The 19,920-nt window shown below is 41.4% G+C and overlaps 2 protein-coding genes across 3 annotated transcripts; one reads left to right on the forward strand and one right to left on the reverse strand.

Annotated features, from left to right (window-relative positions):
- Window positions 1-207: 207 nt before the first annotated feature.
- LOC115741524 (anthranilate phosphoribosyltransferase, chloroplastic) lies at window positions 208-3,358 on the reverse strand. Of its 2 annotated transcripts, XM_030675489.2 has the most exons (10): window positions 3,126-3,358; window positions 2,883-3,026; window positions 2,614-2,775; window positions 2,446-2,529; window positions 2,014-2,202; window positions 1,574-1,664; window positions 1,353-1,412; window positions 1,039-1,157; window positions 593-727; window positions 208-512 (listed from the first exon to the last, which is right to left on the reverse strand). In XM_030675489.2, exons 1-10 carry the CDS (start codon window positions 3,336-3,338, stop codon window positions 492-494), a joined length of 1,218 nt encoding a protein of 405 aa, XP_030531349.1. In that variant the 5' UTR covers window positions 3,339-3,358; the 3' UTR covers window positions 208-491. The 2 variants fall into 2 exon arrangements, 1 of the variants encoding a protein (XP_030531349.1); XR_007198923.1 differs by lacking the exon at window positions 208-512 and having other exon boundaries at window positions 653-727; window positions 1,039-1,171.
- A 9,325-nt stretch (window positions 3,359-12,683) lies between these two features.
- LOC115741519 (probable alpha,alpha-trehalose-phosphate synthase [UDP-forming] 9) lies at window positions 12,684-18,012 on the forward strand. Its single transcript, XM_030675472.2, has 4 exons — window positions 12,684-13,086; window positions 14,673-16,748; window positions 16,895-17,168; window positions 17,247-18,012. The coding sequence occupies exons 2-4, from the start codon at window positions 14,761-14,763 to the stop codon at window positions 17,535-17,537; spliced, it is 2,553 nt and encodes an 850-aa protein (XP_030531332.1). The 5' UTR covers window positions 12,684-13,086; window positions 14,673-14,760; the 3' UTR covers window positions 17,538-18,012.
- Window positions 18,013-19,920: the final 1,908 nt, after the last annotated feature.

The following is a 19,920-nucleotide window of genomic DNA, read 5'->3' on the forward strand; positions in this document are numbered from 1 at the left end:
GCCCTTACGCGTGTTCTAGGCTGGGTGTACTTTGATTTAGTATGAGCAAGAGATCTGTAGTATCGACGACCGACTCTTTCTACCCAGGAAAAAAAAAAAAAAACAAAACACGAATGGGACAGTCTTTGTTTCCTTGAATTTCTAGCAATCCGATAAAGCGGTTCTGCAAATCGCATACCCTTAAAGAATAGAAATGACAGAAGCGAGTGCATGGTACGCCACCTCACATAACTCAGGCCAAGTTTTATTATAGAGAGAAGAAATCAATGTCTTCTTCCTTAAACATCAAGTCTTACCTGTAATAATATTTTCGAAGAAAGAGAGCTATCCTTACTATGTTCTTTGCATGCCAAAATGAAGGTCGAATCCCTGCGCTTGCCTAGCCCAGCCGTGCTTATATTCTCACACTTCGACCACTTAACATTATTAGCATCCGCGAGACTCGAGTCTCATGTACAAATGGAGATGGCTGTTCGTTTTGTTCAGGGTCTCTAAAGCTCTTCCTTTGCCTTCTGCAACCAGTCATAGGAGAATAAGGCTCACACAAGTTTCGATCGAACACAAGGCAAGTACGATACTAGATGCAACTCATGTTGGAGATGTTTATCCAATTGTTCAGCGTCTGCAAAGCTCTGCCAGATTGTTGAGTTTCACGAGCCAAACTTACTCCATCGGCTAATGTACGCACTTGGCCCACAACTAAGAGAGCGGCTGCTGCATTTAGTATCTGCATATTGTTTTGCCAGCCATAAGTTTCTAAGCAAAGAGTGGCCAACAACATGGGTATTTTATTATTCATGAAGTACCACCTTAATTTCTGCAAGAAATTGAACTGTACTGTTAAATTGGGTGCTTGAATGTTAAAGATTAACAGCTTCTAACAAAGGTCTTTTTTTTTTTTCAAGTAACTAGCCTGATCATCAATTGTGGGGCATTTGAGCCAATCCAAATCAAAATGGTGAGCCAACAGGGGCTAAATTGATTTAATTAAGACGCACTAAGCTAGCGACTAAGCCTTGAGATTTTAGGTATACTCACAAATGCATCTGCAATCGGTCCTTTTTCCCCTGATAGCACGCGCTTCAAGACTTCTGCATTATAAGCAGGGCCTCCACCCCTCAAGTCACCTAAAGTACACCAAGGAACACCAAAGTCCACTGGCCAACAGAAACTCCATCCAAAGAAACCGATACTCAAGATCGTGCATATATTGATAAGCATTGATGAACGGGAAAAGCATCATTCTTGATAGTGCTACCTAATGGTAATTTTCACCATCAACACTCACTAAGCTATAATTTCATATTTGCTCTCGTCAACAGTTTGAGAGAAGATAATGAGAAGATTCTTACATGGATCAAAGGAGAATTTGTCAATCTTCTCTGGAGTGACATCAAGTACTACCCCAGCCCCTGATCATGAATAAGACCGCTGTGAGGTAGAACTTAAAAGCGCCATATCAAACATTCAAAAAAAAAAAAGAGGCAAAGGAGTGCGGGTCTTGTTGCCAGAGCTTTAGGTACCTAGTAGATAGGCCTATACTACTGAACAAGAAAAGTGAGGATCATATTACCGAGAGGACTGATTTCATCTAGACCCTCTGAATGAACAACAAGCGCTCTCTTCATGCCAAATCGTTGCAGTGCTTTTGCCATTTTAAGAACCTAAAAATATGCATAAGAAAAAAACGAAGAATTTTGTCATTGATCCAACATAAAATAATCTCACACATCAGACCATCAAATGAGTATTGAGAAAATGTTAGCACCTTAGAAACATAAGAGAGTGATTAAATTTCACCAAGATACTTCCCGCATTTCAATGCCCCAGCTTATAATCAATCAAAACAGGATGAAATGATAAGCATATATATAATAGCTGCTTACAGCACCAGAGCTAAAACTAAGCAAATGACGTTTCTGTGCAGAAAGGCAACAAGTCAAATACAGATAATCATGATTACAAGCACAATCTGCAAACTTTCCTATAGAAACCAAATGCATGGGCACTTACTAGGTCATCTTTGTAGACACCAACAACAGCAAAAGGTACCCGTGCTGGATTCAACATAGGTCCTAATACATTGAACACCGTTTTCACTTTCAGCTTCTTCCTCACAGGACTAACAATCTTCATGGCCGGATGATACTTTGGAGCCATCATAAAACCAATTCCCGCCTCCTCCACACATCTCTTGATGCCCTAGTACAACAAAAGGAGTTGAACAAGGATTACCATCAGCACGGAGCTAGCAGGTTAGCGAGGCAACTTGTGCTAAAGTTGTGGAACTCAAACCACTTAGATACAACAGATTTCATTCCCTATCTGTCATACAGACCTCAAAGAACAGTTCAAGAACACAAAGAACATCGAACAAATTCTAGGAGAACCATACTCCTTGGGTAATAAATCTAGCCATTAAAATCTTGACGACAATGCACTAACCTCGGGCTCTAAGTCGATAGCAACTCCCAAAGCTTCCAATACGTCAGCACTCCCGCATGCCGAAGAGCTTGAACGGTTCCCTTGCTGCATTGCAACTAATTTGTCAATGATAACTAGCTAGTTTCCAATCAATGCCACCCGTAGAATTTATGTGGAGATCAATGTCACCTTCGCAACTTTGGCCCCACAAGCTGCAGCAAGTATAGAAGCACCGGTTGATATGTTGACCGTGTTGGCACCATCACCGCCTGTTCCGACAATATCCACCACATCAATTAATCCCTCCACTTTCTTAGCGTACTTGATCATTGCCCTTGCCAAGCCTACAACCTGTCTATACATGTTACGGCATCTCTTTATCCATTATGCGTTTGCATTCAAGATCACCACAAGCAACAACGCAGCACTCCCCGAAAGCGTGGTCTAGAAACTCTTACCTCTTCAAAGGTCTCGCCTTTGGCTCTCAATAGCACAAGAAAAGCACTGATCAGCGCCTCATTAGCTTCGGTCAAAAGAAAGTCCAGGGACGCCTCCGCATCGGCCTCAGATAAATCCTCACGACGGATCAAAGACTCAATCAACTGCAGAATCAAGAAAGCAACAAACCACCAACCCCTCAACCCCAACCTCAGGAAATAAATCAAGCGATCGAAAACAGAACCTGGCGATTGTTGAATTACCTCGCTGAAAGATCCAACCTTCGGAGAAGAATTTGTGGCGAAATCAGTACGCAGAGCATTAGCCCCTACACTACTCCTACTCGCGCGAGTAGCACTCGCATAACTGCGTCTGGCTGACATTGCAGGTCGAAAACCGGTGACCCACGACAAGCTCCGAGGGGAAAATGCGGAGAGCAAGACGGTTGGTTGTCGGAGAACGAGACTCTCTGCCATGGCTGACGCTCCAAGATTTTGGGGGTAAAGTAGGCAGCGGCGTTCGTCGTCGCGAGCTGGATCACGGGCAGGCTCGCGGCGAAGCTCTCGGTGCAGAGAACAGCTTCGTCCTCGGGGGGCTTGCGGCTCTGCTCAAGACTGGAAAGACCACCGGCGTCGCGAGTCGCCGTTGATAGCTCGACGTCAGATCCGGAGGACCTGCTGGACGACCGCTGGACAGTCGGGGAAGGACAGCTTCAGCGGCAGGCGGTAGCGGGAGGACGTCGGTGTGGTCGACCGTACCGCGTTCGGCCGTGTGAGACTCGCCGAGAACTGTGTCTCTCTCACGTTCTATCTGCGTTTTTTTTTTTTTTTCTCTCTCTCTCTATGTATTGGCTTATTTCGTGAAGGTAAAATTCCAAATAAGGTATAAAATATCCTCATTTTAAATAATGACATAAAGTAAAGCTTATTCCAAATAAAAATCTCAAATGCCCTAATTAAAATCTCAAGTATCCTAATTATTTTTATAAAAAAAAAAGGATCTGACCAAGAATATTTTGATTTTTTACCTTTTTGTTTTATTTTTTCTCTTTATTTCATTTTTTCTTTCCTTTTTTTCCCTTCTCGCCGGATGTTGCCTGGGCGTGGCGAGGGCAGCCCTTGACTTGGCAAGGCCGGCCGATGAGGAGCCGAATCCCCTACCGTCTCTTCGTCCAATCTCTCTCCACTGCCTCTTCGAAGCCCCATTCCCTTGGAAGCCAGCTCGTCCATGCGCATGGCTTCTCTCCCGAGTCACCGCCCACCGTCTCCGTCGCCATCGAGCCCAAGTTCGACTCCTTCGTCATGGTCTTCAAGAACGACGGCTTCTCCTCCTTGGAGGGCGAGGTCGCCCGCATCTTGCTCTAGTATCCCAAATCTAGATATGATTTTTCCTTTTTCTTTTCTTTTCTTTTTGGGTGAAAGACCAGAGTATCCTAAATCTGAATTGAGCACAATGCAATTGTCAACCGCGGCCTTCGTTGAATTTATATCATCACGGGCTTATCTTAAATAAGCCCAAAGATATCCACTCAAGTCTATCTACCGCCAATCCAATAAACATGCAAACTTTATGCAAATGCAATTTAAATGATTTTATTTTTATTTTTTTGGTCAAGGACTAGTGCCGATCCCTAATTTTCGTGCAATAAATGACTGGCTAAGTCGTCAAATTTTAGGTGTCAATATGAGCAAAAATCGAAGGAATGAGACTTAAAGATAGGTCCTAATTCATTGAATATTGTTTTCATTTTCACCTTCTTCCTCACAGGACTCCCCATCTTCATTGATTGATAATACTTTGGAGCCATCATAAAACCAATCCTTGCTTCATCCACACATCTCTTGATCCCTTGATACAACAAAAAGAGTTCTATGAGGATTTACCATATGCGTGCGCTTGGCAAGTCAACAAAAGCAATCATGCTATACTTTTACAAGAAACATGTACATTCAAAATTCTGAAAAACTAGTTACGAAAGTGCAATTGAATCACAAGACTTGCAAAAAGTACAATCAAACCCCGAAACCTGTCAAATCGGCACAATCGAATCATTTTGTCGGTCCCATCCAATTTGACTAACGAAAGATGCCGCCGTGAGTTGTTTTATCGTTTTATTTATCCTAGGGGCGATCTAACACGCGAGACATGCTGGACGGTGGCTTGTCAGATGCCGTCGTGCACATCATACTCGACGATCGGGTCAAGAATATTCGCCCCATGAGGGAGCAATAGTTAGACGGACGTTGCCCCATTGTTACATGTGACGCCCGCCAAAATTATCTTAGAAAGTAGTAGAATCGCCATTCGTTCTCTCTTTAATTGGTAGAAGGGAGCCAACTGGGCCGGTTTATGGGCCATGAGCCCATATCAATTTCAGGCCCAAGAGTTCATACATGGACACAAGACTGCTCTCAATGGTCCAACCAATCCAATTTCCAGGTCGAGTTCGAAACAAATGGACATCTTCTAGTTCATTAAGGCGTGTTTGGTAACAATTATATCCCCGAAAATAGTTTCTGAGCGGAAATCATTTTTTCTAGTTCTGTTTTCCAGAACAAAGAAGTAATTTTTTTTATTCTTATTTCTGTTCCCCGATCACCGATCCGTTCTTAGGATCGGAAAAATTAATTGGCGTTACCAAACATAATTTCTGTTAACAAGAGTGTTACCAAATAGGCTCCCAATCGATTATGCCCTTTGAAGATTCAAAGTCTTGATTCGAAAGGGATTGAGTCGACGTTTGATGGTCGAGTTTAAATGCGGCAGATTTCGTTGTCGAATTACGGGGCCTCCTACTTACAAAACGTATGGGGCGGGTGATTAGAAAAGAAAATAATGAGATGATCCGCATCTCAAGTTCGGACACTGATAAGTAGTTCGTTGAACTGTCCACGTGGATTTAGATAAACACGAGAGCAAATAAGAGAGAGAATTTGAAGGGTCCGAATTATAAAATTGTTTGGATGCTAGCGATGGAATCAAGAAGGAAAATAATTCATTGACGGCATGCATATCCGGTCAGAAATAGATGTAAGATAAGGTTGTGAATAAGATGGAAGAGAAAGTTTGTTTTATTAATACAAAATCCTTATCGATTCCTCCTACCAAGCACGTGGTGGACTAATCGACCGGACAACTCCGTGGTCGATGTCTTACCCAATGCACACGGGCGAATCGGTCTACGTTCGCTCGCGAGCCAAAATGTTCCAACGCTTCGCGCATCCAAAAAATAAAAATATATACATTGATCGGCATTTTCCGAAATTCTAATATAATATTGTCGAAATCGGATATATGAGAAAACGAAAATCAAGGATCCCCTTCTATATTGGGACGTACTTTGTACTTTCGACTTAATCAATTCATTTCAAGACTCGAATTAGGGGTGATCGGTTCAAGACTTTGAGCATCAATAGCTCATGCTCGTAGTTTGTGGGCTCCCCGGCATCAGTGGCCCAGAGTGGGCCTCGCGCCCTTGCATCAATTGGGAAAAAAGTCTGTTGCCCCTGTTTAATTGAACAAAGGCTTCCTTGCAAGAGTGAATCTACTATGGACCCGAGAGGCGAGAGGCGAGACGCGAGAGAGAGAGCTCAATTGGTCCAACCGTGCGAGAGGCGGAGGCGATTGCGGACGACATCAAGATGAGGCGAGACGAGAGGCGGAGACAATTGAAAAGCGAGAGCGGAGGCAAGATTGAGAGGCTAGAGTTGGCAACTTTCCGATCGTGAGGGTAAATTGAATGAATGAGAGAACTTAATATTTTTAAACTACACATGTATTTATATATATTCAATTTCACACATATTAATTATCATGTTCACGTGGATGGTTCTCCCCTTTGAAATCATATATTGGACCGATACTAACCGGTTCCAATAAATTGATATTGAAAATCGGATTGATTTTCATGGAAATCACATAAAATCGATTGGTTCAATTTGATTCGGTTCTAGCGTTTTTCAATCTTTTCGTACACGCCTGACTCGAATCTTGTAATCCTTATCCATCGGGTTAAATTAAGATAACAAAAGGCGACCCTCGAAATTACTGTAAATAATTAATCTCATTCGAACAAGGAGCTCCTCTTTTTTTTTTTTTTTTTGGCTAAAAAAATCGCAAAAACAATTGATGATTGGAAGGAAACGTCACCAGCTTTTACGTCATCGGGGAACGGATAAGGTGGAGGGGGTACAAAAGAGCGTGAAGAACATTCGATCAAAACGACCGCAAAGTCAATTCAGACAAACAGGGGCGGGGGGTCCCACCTAATTTTGCTACGACCTCTCTTTTTTTGTTTTTTGTCGAATTTGCGAAATTTGTGTTTTATTTATAATGATTTTTTTTTGGGGGGGGGGGGGGGTCGGGATTTATAATTTGAAATTCTGTCCGGTCTTTTTAGTGGATAAGGACGGGGCGGGCCCCACGCACCTGTCCAACACACGCAATTACACCTGTCTCTGGATCTCGCCCGACCCCGACAGCCCCACCCATGAAACCCGCTTGAGGATAAGGTGGGTCCCGCTTGCCTTTCCTGCATGGCAAGAGCTGGTGGGGAGAAGGGAGAGAGAAGAAGAAGAAAAAGAAGAAGAAAATATCCCTCGCTTCCTCGTACACGCCTCTGCTGACGTGGCAGGACTTCGCACCCCGTGGCCCCGTTCCCGCAAAATCTTATTGGCATGTATTGGATGCCTTCGAGTGATTAAAATTTCATTGCTTATGAAATGCGCTAACCAGTTGGCTCGTTTCTATGTGTTTTTTGTTTTTTCCATTTGACAAGTGACTTCGAGTGGTCAAATTTAATGTTTAATCAACACGGCGTGAGGCGAAAGTACAAGGCCATGCGTGAAAATAGTTGATAGGCAACGATGCGACACTTATCGATTAGAAAGATGTACGTTGGAAAAGACTTATTTTGAAACCCGATGCGAGAGGGACAAGATTTGTTGTGCAAATTTAATGTGATGATTTTGTGAGCTTATGATTTATTCAAAAGCCTCCGCATGTTGAGATATTATTGTACATGTGGCTATCGACTTGCGGAGGCAAGTTTATTTCTATTTTGATCGAGTTGTTATACCTATGTCGTGATTTATAAAAAAGGTTGCATTTTGAATTTTATGATGTCATCGCATATCACGTATTGTGCATGAGACACGAGGTTTATAAGTATGAATCAATAACATTGACGCGAATCTTATCAAAAATGGCAGTTGCCTAGAAACTTTTGCTCAGAAGTGTTGTTTCGACATGTATTGGCCGGAAAAACCAAAGCACGTCCGCTAAAAATTTGGTCTATTGAAGCGAGAGAAAACTTGAAAAATGTCATCCATAGCGTGCAAATGTGAATGAATTTATCGACATAAATCCAACTATTAAACACAGTGTTTGATGGTGATGCCCCGCCCACAAGACAACGGCCTTAGAGTCCACTAAAACACTGTTGGTAGTACACAATAAGAAAGAATAATAATGTCGGTAGAAGTCCAATACCTCGTCATAAGAAAATTGTTTGAGCAATGGAGCACAGATCTGACCAACTTTAGATCGAATTTCATTCTCGGGTTTAAAATTGTTGACTTACAAACTCATCGACCCTAATTTTTAACTCGGGATGTTTAGGATGTAATTTATCCTTACAATGAAAGCTTCTATCATCTAAAGTATTTCCCCTTTAAAAAGTTTTCGAGTACTTTGACGATCAATCGGACCTTATCTCTCTCAAAAACTTTGATCGTTGAGCTACTCACCCGTTGTAGGTGCACTTGTCATGTCTCTAGGGAATTCGTGAGAGTAATTCGGTCATATGTCATGAGTGACCCCCGAGTGTCGAAATGCGATCGAAAGAATTTGATTGCATAAATATAGAAAAGGTAGGTGATTGGATGGCACAAGATACCATGTAAGATGATCGGAAGGCACAAATCCAAAAAACCAGAGGCCTTCATTCCGAATTAACAAAAAACAAAAACCGACCAAAAAAACAAATTGAATAAAATTAAAGTCAGAGAACCCAATTACTGAAAGTTAGAGGATTAAAACCGCACCTAACCCTACGGATAATAACCATTTAAAAAAATAATAATTTTTTTTTTTTAATCTGGAAATCCGATCATAACTGCGATGACAACGCGAATTCAAAACTCGCGTTGACTCCTCCGGATGCAATTCCGACATACCAACCAGAGCGCAGCTGCGCGGATGACGTGGACGCTTGCGATTCACGAAGTGGGCGTGGGGCCCAACGCCGGCCGCTTTCGTAGACCGCAACAGTTTCCTAAATAAAAAAAAGTCCCGCACGAGACTGTGGGCCTTGGCGGGGGTAAAAGTGGAAATTCTCAATTGAAAAATCTCGGGAGGATCCTTCCGGCCCCACGCCTACCCGATTTTATCCGCACCGAAGTTCCCCCCGGTTTCCCGAGAGGGCCCCTCCGGATAGGGCCCTATTTACGGGCCTGCCACCGGAGTAACCGCCCGTTAATGTCGCGGAACGACGGGGGCAGTTTGGTAAATGGGGGCACGCGGGCAATGAATGCGCTGTCCCGTCGGAAACGGGATGGCGTGGTCGAGCAGCCGCGTGCGCCTTGTCGGTCATTTTCCGCGGCCCAACTAATTCCTTTAAACCGAATAATTAAATTTAATTTTGTTAATTAATTTATGGATAAGCGATCTTTTCCCAATTTTTTTTTTCACTTGGCCCCAGCTGTTAAAATTACTGGCTTACAGCTCACTCGTGCGTCATTGGTTACGTCATAATTGAGATTTACTCGGTTTGTGTAAAATGCGACGAGGCGTCTTATAGCTCCACCGTATTTTTCACTTCGAATCCTAAAACTGAGAGAATGTCTAAATTTGGAGGTGAATTGGCATCATAAATTTTACCATTCGAAGAAATATTGCATGTGAAATGTGAATGGCGGGGTTATATTTTCTCTTCTCCGATCCATTCTTTATCGGTGCATCGAGACTTGTTGAGAGTTGAGACTCGTCGTTGTTGTAGCATCACCCACACGGATATATAGAAAAAGTGATTACGCGATGTTTTTAATAATAAAGAAAGAGGAGAAACGTAACGCTTCTTATTGGTTTCGAATCGATCGTGTCATGTTACGTTGAGTTTGCGTTCATCTTAATAAATTCACGTTGCACTAGAGGCATATTCCCATATCACGTTAGAAATTATTGTCCTAATCGATACGATAAAACGAGGGTGATTTGACATTTAGGCTTCTTGTCCCCTGTGATTTTTCTCAAAATATCAAATATTTTGTTTAAGTTGAAATTTGCTTCCCCGACCTTCCAAAACATACAAACATCAACATTATCGAGATGATCTCAATCGTTCTCCAACGACAACTCATTTGTACTTTCGTCATGTCTCGCGTCTTTAAAATAATAAATCGAGTCTATTTATTAACCATGTCGAGATAAATAATCACGAATGATGTGTAACGCGTCTCATGATAATAGCGAACCGATATGGTAAGTGTCATCATCTTCTCTAACCGCTTGATGGGCAGAGTCATTACTTTAGCAAGTATCGGTCCTCCTCGACCTAATCGCGATACCCGTGATTGTTTTTCGGTCACGATTCTCGGAGAGTCGAGGCAAGATTTCGACGAATCATATAAATCGATCTGCTAGGCATCTTTCATGCGCCTCGTAGGTTTCTCTAGCACGACAAGCACGTTGGAACCATGACCCGAAGTGACGTGTTACGTGACTAGCAAACTAAGGTGGACAAAACATACGTACCACGTCTCCAAGTCTAGAAACACGAAAGTCCACCGATTAGGTGGTAGGCAGCAACTCTTCGTTTCTTTAAATCCAACACAGCATTCATTTCAATTACTCGATTAGTCTTTTTCTTTTTCTTTTTTTTTTTTTTTTTTGGGGTTTTCTTTTTCCTGCCGCAATTAATGACGAAAAGAAAATTACAAAAAAAATGAAAATTCTTTTTGTTGAAAAGAAGGGAGACTTATCTTTGAAGAAGAAGCATCCTTTGATTTTGATACTTATCCTATGTACAAAGTTGTCGTGTCGGGCGGTCTCTTTCATACACATTTGTCGCGGGGAGGAATATCTCCTTGTGGGGGGCACAATTGGAGTGAAGGTATTCACTGGATGCATGCTCATTGGTCATTATAGGTTGAAAAAACATAAAAGGATAAGTATGTTCTAAAAATTGTCACGAAAATACAATCGAGTCTTAACTTTTTTAAAAATTACAATCAAATCCTGAAACTTATTAGAAAAATATAATCGAGTCCCAAAACTTATAAAAAGTGCAATCAAATCTTAAAACTTATTGTGAAAGGGCAATTGATTCCAAAAACTTTTAAAAAGAATTTTATGACCTGATTTTACTTTTTGAAAGATTTAGCATTCAATTGCACTAATGTGACGGGTTTTATGACTTAACTATACTTTTTTAGAATTTCAGGATTAAATTATACTTTCTTAACAAGTTTTAGGGTTTTCAATATGCTTATCCCTTAAAAATAATATGTTATTTTTCTATTTTTTGAAATACCCGCATGAGAATTAAATTAGTAGTGGCCGAGCCAAAAATCGAAAAGCTTGCTCTCAAGAAAGTATATTAAGGAACGCTAATGCAGTGGTTATCCATGCAGATTGGTCATATTATAATAATTGAGTAAAAGGGGAGAAGATGGATGGGTGGGGGTCTACCCGACCCTATCGGAGGATAATCTTCTTTATTGATTAGGGTTGGACATCCTTTGGTCATGCCTAATGAATTAGTTGTTGGGCCATGACACACGAATCACCCAATAAAAGATTTTGCTTTTCATTTTCAATGTGCTTGTTAAAAATATCCCACGTCTCGCGTTTACGGGCCAGCTTTTAGATCGGACATTCTGAAACGGTACCACAGTTGAATTCGATCCCAATTTATTTCATCCCTAGGATCCCCACTTGTCAAATTCCCAATCCGGCTCGAGATGGAGGTTGTCTGCGGGAACCGCAACACTAGATTGTGTGAAGGGATTCGAGATTGGAAACGCGAAAAAGAAATCGAGGGCCAACTAGTTGGGATGATATGGCGATTGAATCTCAACGCTAGATTGTCCATGTGCAGCTGCAATTCTTGATCTTTGAAGATGAGATTTTGTTTTTTTTCAAACGCAAGATCTGAACGGATGAATGTAGTAAGTTATTACAGATGGATTAGCATAACGGCCAGAGATCTTTAAAGATCCGAGCTTTTTCATCGCCCATTTAAGGAAGGAAAAGTAATTGCTAATTCAGAAGATCAAAGGAAAAACTGCATAAATGGTATTTAAACTTTGATTCAATTTTTCCGATGTAGTCCATGAACTTTAATTCATTATACAATTTCATCCATAAACTTTTAATTTATTCAATATGGCCCTTGAATTTTTTGTATATGTTCAATTTGGTCATCGAAACTATATAAAAACATTCGCCATATAGTCCTTCTAATAATTCAAATTCAAGGATAACACCGAATATTTTTGTATAGTCCGAGGATTGTAAAGTTTGGGGACGCATTAAATAAATTAGAAGTTCATGGATGATATTATATATTGGGCTAAAATTTAGTAATCACTTTGTATAAATTAATAATTCATGGATCATATCATATTGCACCTTAAATCAAAATTCAGGAATTATTGGAGTAATTATTCCGGAATAGAATGATGGGTATCGCATCCGCAGAGGGGCAATCAAGAAATAAAGCACTGAAGAGAGGGGCAATCGAGGGAAGGAAGATGATCGAAGAAGAAAAGGATAGAAAGAGAAATCCACCGGATAATAACGTAAGACCAACCAGAGTCAGAATCCAACTGTATAATTATAATCTCTCTACTCTTTCTCTTTCTTTCTCTGCCTTGTGCAGTATGATGATCTTCATTCTTTTTTGACTTTTCTGGTTCCACGTTTAATCCCCGGAGAGCTTCCTTCTTCAATGAACAAAAACGCACAAGCACCAAACACCAGCCCACACGAAACTGTGATCCCCTCTCTTGCCTGAAGAGAGAAAATGAAAAAGATGGAGACTTTCCAGTTGTTCGCTTTTCTTGGGTCCTTCCCTCTTTCTCTGAATCCAAATCCCACCATTTTACCTCACCAGTTTGGGACCTAACTCACCCTCTCTCTCTCTCTCTCTCTCTCTCTCTGAAATCTTGGGCTGTGTAAAGGAGCGTTCTTTGCTTGAAAGTTTCTCTCGGGCTTCATCTCCTTGTAAGTTCCTTCCTTCTTTCGCATTTGCTCTCTCTTTTCTTGCCGTGTTTGTCATCAAGAACGGAATGGAAGACATGGGCCTGTTCGATACGACGTGTGCTGTGTCGTGTTGTGAGAGAAAAAATGGTTTTTTTGCTTGCTTGTCTTGCAGATTATGCAGAACTGTGATTCTGTGAACAGTCTTTGCGTTTCTTCCCAGCCCAGGGTTTTACCTTTTCTTTTTGATGATCTGGCCTGATGATATTGTGTTTTGCAAGGAAGAGTGCAAAATTTATGCAGCAAAACCTCTTGCCCAGCAAGTGCTGTAGAAAAGTTTGAATCTTCTTCTTCTTCCTCTTCTTCTTCTTCTTCTTCAGGTGGATGATCTGACACTCTCATTCTCTCACTAAATTCGGGTCATCTCAAACGAGTCATCATTTGAGATTAAGCCTTAAGGAGTGCATTTCAGTGTCTGTTTGAGTGCAAAGTCCATGAAAGACCTCTGGGTATATTATAATACCCGAAATGTCCCCACATTTTAAGTTCCTTGACAAGGAGGAATAGTTTCTGTTCTGAATCGATCAATTCCTTATTATCTGTAATACATGTGAATCGATCGAGATGCAAAACTCATGATTTCTGCCAACAGTTGTTGCATCTTGTTTGTTGATGCTATATCAGTTACCCCATTTAAAAGCAAGCCACCTTGAGGACTTCCATAATGCTGGTTGAGCTTCCATTCATGCCTTCTTTTTAACATAACAATCCTGATTTGATTTTTGCAAATTTTAAGTGAAGATCTCATTCTAATATTGAAAATTGGTAGCTGAGTAGGCTTGTGGTCCCCCATTTGTTGCATTAACTAAATGTATTGTTGGAGCACGCTTACCGGACGGATAAGTTAATTAATGAGTAATTGAAATGATTGTTCTGGGAAGGACTTGTTTTACTTTTGCTGAATGTGTGTAAACATTATGTTTTGCATATTCTTTCTAAAGGGCGATATTGACTTAATCTTGATTTTTGTATGATCATGACAAATTTGGATATGGGAACCATTACGCAGGTCAGCGATCTTTGGTATTGGAAGTGTTATAGCGGGAGAAGTCTTATGGTGAATTAAAAAAAAATGATTTGGACAAAATTCTGATTATTTTTATAGTACTCAACATAGTTTACTGTTGTTCCTTCATTTCTATGCTCAGAATGTTCTTGATGTCTATCCTGAACATGGCCTCACCTCAAGCCAACTAGAAGCACCTTGAGAATTATCAGATAAAGCTATATATCTTCATACATGTTACAATTGAATACCAAGCTTAGCTGTGTTTACAGTTTTACACGGTTATGGATTGCAAGATTAGAGGGCAATACTCTATCCACAGGAATGAAAATTGACTCTAATCCATGTGTAATAATAAGTTGCATAGAACTGAATGTCCTTTTGGTGCCTGAAGTAAAAGTACCTAATGAAGAATGTGAAAATAGGCATGGCATTTCTGCATATGTAGAAATACTGCATTCCCATGAATAGTTTGCAATAAGTAATTTTCAGATCTAGAAATGACCGTGATTATAGGAGTCATGATGTGCATCATTCCCTGCAGATATTTTCAGAGGCTTCTTCACGAAGGGTTTGAGTTCTGCACCAATTCAACTTCTTGAGGAGGAGGTAATAACGCAAATATATTCACTATGATGCTGTCAAGATCTTGCATAAGTTTATTGGACTTGGCATCTGGGGACATGATGAATTTCCCTCATACTCCAAGGAACCTTCCGAGAGTGATAACAGTACCAGGAATTATTTCCGACATTCAAGAAGAAAGCACTAGCAGCGAGTTAAATATATCTTTGTCCAAGCCTCAGGAAAAGATAATAATAGTTGCAAACTTTCTGCCCCTGAATGGTCAGAAGGACTCAGAATCTGGCAAATTGAGTTTTAGTTTGGACGAAGACTCGCTTTATTTGCAAATGAAGGATGGATTCTCGACCAAGGCTAATGTGATTTATGTTGGGTCCTTGAAGATAGATGTAGATTCGAGCAAGCAAGATGAAGTTGCGCAGGAGTTGTTGGAGAAGTTCAATTGTGTTCCCACATTTCTGCCTCCGGAGATTCAGAAGAGATATTATCACGGATTCTGCAAGCAGCACTTGTGGCCTCTTTTCCATTACATGCTTCCCATGTGCCCAGAGATTGGCAATCGTTTCGACAGATTGCTTTGGCAGGCCTATGTTTCCGCTAATAAAGTATTTGCAGATAAGGTCGTGGAGGTGATAAATCCAGAAGAGGACTATGTGTGGGTTCAAGACTATCACCTCATGGTTTTGCCTACTTTTCTGAGGAGACGGTTCAATCGGGTTAAGCTCGGTTTCTTTCTCCACAGCCCATTCCCTTCATCAGAAATCTACCGTACTCTGCCCGTGAGAGAAGAAATACTGAAAGCACTCCTAAATGCAGATCTGATCGGATTCCATACATTTGATTATGCCCGTCATTTTCTTTCTTGCTGCAGTAGAATGTTGGGGTTAAAGTATGAGTCGAAGCGAGGTTACATCGGACTTGAATATCTGGGCCGGATGATCTACATTAAGATTTTGCCTGTCGGGATCCACATGGGAAGGCTAAAATCCGCGTTGAACCACTGCTCTTCCGCCGCCACAGCCATGGAAATTCAGAAACAGTTCCAGGGGAAAAGGATTATACTAGGGGTTGATGACACGGACATATTTAAAGGCATTAGTCTAAAGTTACTTGCCCTGGAGCAACTCCTGAGGCAGCGCTCAGATTTGCAAGGACAAGTGGTGATGGTTCAGATTATGAACCCTGCCAGGAGTACTGGGAAAGATGTTCAAGAAGTGAAGAAAGAGGTCTATTCAACTACCGACAGGATAAACAAAACGCTTGGTTTCCCAGGCTACAAGCCAGTAATTTTGATTGACCGTCCCATTTCCTTTTACGAGAAGAGCGCCTATTACGCTTCAGCAGAATGTTGCATTGTTAATGCCGTAAGAGATGGGATGAATCTGGTCCCTTACAAGTACATAGTCTGTAGGCAAGGGTCTCAAATAATTGACGATGCTTTGGGGGTAGCCGCTGAGACCCCTCGGACTAGCATGCTTGTAGTCTCTGAGTTCATCGGCTGCTCACCCTCGTTAAGTGGGGCCATCAGGGTTAATCCATGGGACGTTGATGCGGTCGCCAATGCGCTCAACTTAGCCATCACAATGCCTGCAATTGAGAAGCAGCTTAGGCATGAGAAGCATTATCGTTACGTCAGCTCCCACGATGTAGCATATTGGGCCCACAGCTTCTTGCAGGATTTGGAGAGATCATGCAAGGATCACTATAGAAAGCGTTGCTGGGGCATCGGTTTTGGCCTGAACTTCAGGATCTTGTCTCTGTCTCCGAGCTTTAGGAAACTATCTGTCGAAACTTTAGTCTCTTCTTATAAGAGAACTAATAGCAGAGCTATATTTCTGGATTATGATGGAACTTTGGTCCCTCAAGCTTCCATCACCAAGACCCCAAGCCCTAACGTCATCTCGATTCTGAATAATCTCTGCGACGATTCAAGCAACACCGTGTTCTTAGTTAGTGGCCGGGGGCGGAATTCTTTGGGTGGATGGTTTTCACCATGCGAGAATTTGGGTATAGCAGCCGAACACGGGTATTTCATGAGGTATATTATGTACACAAGTTGATGTTTTTCCCCACTCTATATGTAATTGGCAGTGGCTAAATTTATAGGAAACTGGCTATGAACTTTTATTTATTTCAACCATCACTGGAGGTTTAAATTTGGGAATTCGGGTCCTCCTCTTGCAGGTGGAGCAGGGAAGCAACTTGGGAAACTGATCGGTTGGAGGTGGATTTCGATTGGAAAAGGATTGTTGAACCCGTAATGAGGCTTTATACTGAGACTACCGATGGCTCCTATATGGAGACTAAGGAGAGCGCTTTGGTTTGGCACTATGAGGACGCCGACCCTGATTTCGGATCCTTCCAGGCCATGGAATTACTAGACCATCTTGAGAGCGTTCTCACAAACGAGCCTGTAGTTGTGAAGAAGGGTCAGCATATTGTTGAAGTGAAGCCACAGGTGCGAACTCGCGGTTCTCTCCTTCTCCTATGTTTTCAGTCTTCATTCTTATTTCCTTTGTTCCTGGCAAATCTGCAGGGAGTGACCAAGGGCTTAGTGGCGGAGAAAGTTCTTTCCACTCTGAACGAAGGCGGGAAATCGCCAGATTTTATTTTGTGCATTGGGGATGATAGATCTGACGAGGACATGTTCGAGAGCATCACAAGCGTGGTCTGCAGTTCTTCAGCGCCAGAGGTTTTCGCGTGCACTGTAGGCCAGAAGCCGAGTAAAGCTCGGTACTACCTAGACGACACGATAGATGTTCTGACATTGCTTCAAGGCATGGCTGCTGCCTCAATTATAAAATCCTTATGCCGAAGAGAGATCTAGCTGCATCAATAAAGCTTCACTCGAAACGCGATGACAAGATTTTTCTCAACACAACCACTCTGAATCGGATAGTGGGATGCGAGGCAGCCATATGCTCAGGTAGGCTTGCTCTTTTTCCCGGCTGGATGAATCTTATTGTTGGTTGGTTGAGGTTCAAGCATGTTGTCGGGGCCGCAGCATTCGCTCTGCGCTTTTTTGCTGCAAAGCGAAACGGCTTGAGACCCTCTTGTCACTCGCGTCTTGGGGGTTGAATTCTTTTTTGAATACCGTTCCCTGTTTTTCTCTTCCTCATTTACCGGCTCGGGGTGGTAAGCATGGTGTACATTTTCTCTTGGTGGGGGGAATGCTGGTTGTATACACAGTTATTAGGCCAAACGTTTGACACAGCTAGCCTGTAGCGAAAATGACATCGATAGTTTACTTGCTTTGCTCTGCGGAATCGCGAACAGCGGACAAATTACATCCTGTCACCATTCATTGGATGTTCGGAGTTGCAGAGAACTGCCGTTCTCTCGCTGTATGATTTTGCCACACGAAGACGACTGTCTGTCTTTACTGTTTTCTGTCTGCTGTATGAATTGCAATAGACGACTGACTTTCATTGTAGATTTCAAGCTTAGTATGAATCATGGAATGGCCTTTTCCTAATGACAATGCTCTAATTTGCAAATGCCATAGCAGAGAGAAGTAAAATGCAACATTAAGCTTTCCAAAACAGGTGAAAGCTCGAGAGATTGGAGTCGCTGAACCACCATTTTCTTCATGTGGTCCTTGAGTTTTAAATTTGTTCAATATGATTTCTTAATTTTTGTTACATGTTTAATGTAGTCCATGAACCGTAGATCATAGACAATATTAAGCATTTTCATATAGTTTACGGACTAAATTGAACATGTACGAAAAGTTCAGAGATCACATTGAATAAATTAAAAATTTAAGGATTACATTAAAAATTAAGTCACCATTCGGGGATCATTTGTGTTGATTTTTCTCCAAATTAACACTGCCTTTTAATCCGATCAAAGATCATTCACTATTGGAGGATTAGAAAAAAAAATGAATTGAATCGGATCTTCTGTGGGAATGATTTGAAAGATTCAAAATCAAGGAGTGATTTGAAAGATCCAAAATGAAAAAATAGTGATACTTGTTAGCAATAATATAATGAATGTAGTCAATTAATATCGATGGATTCGAAATTTGATTTAAAAGATACAAAAGATATATATGGAATTGATTTTTTTATTAACGAATAGATCTGATCGTAATTTCGAATTACGTTGGAATTAGCAATTATTCATTTACATAAAGGAAGGCGTACATAGAGATTTCTTTCACTTCGCCTTTTGATTGACGTGCTGATCATTGGGGGCGACCACACGTCACCCAACAAATCCATAATCTCTTCGAAGCTGGCAAAATCGTACGTTGTGGGTCCCGGCGACGGAAATTTGTCCTTTTGCATGCCTAAAAAGGATCTTGATTCCGTCAATCACCCACCACCCGATCCCAGCCCCACCGAAATCATGCGCTCCCGCGAAGCACCAGATCATCGCCACCTACCGCGGCCGCCACCAGCCCCTCCATCCAACTCAACGGGCATATAACGACTACCTCCGATCCCGCAAAGTTACCAAAATACCCCCACCCCAAAGCTAAAGCAATCTGACCAAAAAAAAAAAAAAAAAGGGCTAAAGCGAGAATAGGTCTGGAATTAGGGTATCTTAACAATCCAATCATGGATGGACTGCATTCGCAATTTTAACGGAAAAAAATCCGATTAATAAGTTCGGAATATACAAAAAGTAGGTATCTCGTATGATTAATGCAATGCTGCACGTATCGGGAAAATATCGATTACTCGGTAAAAGAGCATGATACGAGTCAATGACGCTCCTTAATTCTGTCGAGGTGAGCGAAACGTTTGATTATGATAGCACGATCTAGATTACCACTCAGAGCCTAATAGGGGGGCGAGAATTTTTTTTTTATTAATGGCAAAATGGAATATAGTTCGTTTTTAATAAGTGGACGGAAACGATCAACGGAGAATTTTGATCGCTTTCTTTTTGTATTTTTTACACTGCTCTTTGTTTTCACTTATTTTCCAATGGTTGAATTTTTTATTTAAAAAAAAATTAGGAGAGTAGTGCAGCCAAAATGTTAATTGTGAAGATAGGATGAGGAATTTTTTTTTTTTGGTGGAAGATAAGATGAGGATTGAGAAACTACAAAATCCCGTTTTAAAAGGAGGAGTCAACCTTTTACCGGGAGAACAAGTAGTTCTCCTGGCCCTTCGACGGCAAAAGAGAGACTCCAGAAAATCTTACTAAACCCGGAATTTCCCGGTCATCCTTTCTCTTCTGTTTATAATCAGCTCTGA

This window comes from Rhodamnia argentea, chromosome 6 (genome assembly GCF_020921035.1).
Source record: "Rhodamnia argentea isolate NSW1041297 chromosome 6, ASM2092103v1, whole genome shotgun sequence".
Lineage (NCBI taxonomy): Eukaryota > Viridiplantae > Streptophyta > Magnoliopsida > Myrtales > Myrtaceae > Rhodamnia > Rhodamnia argentea.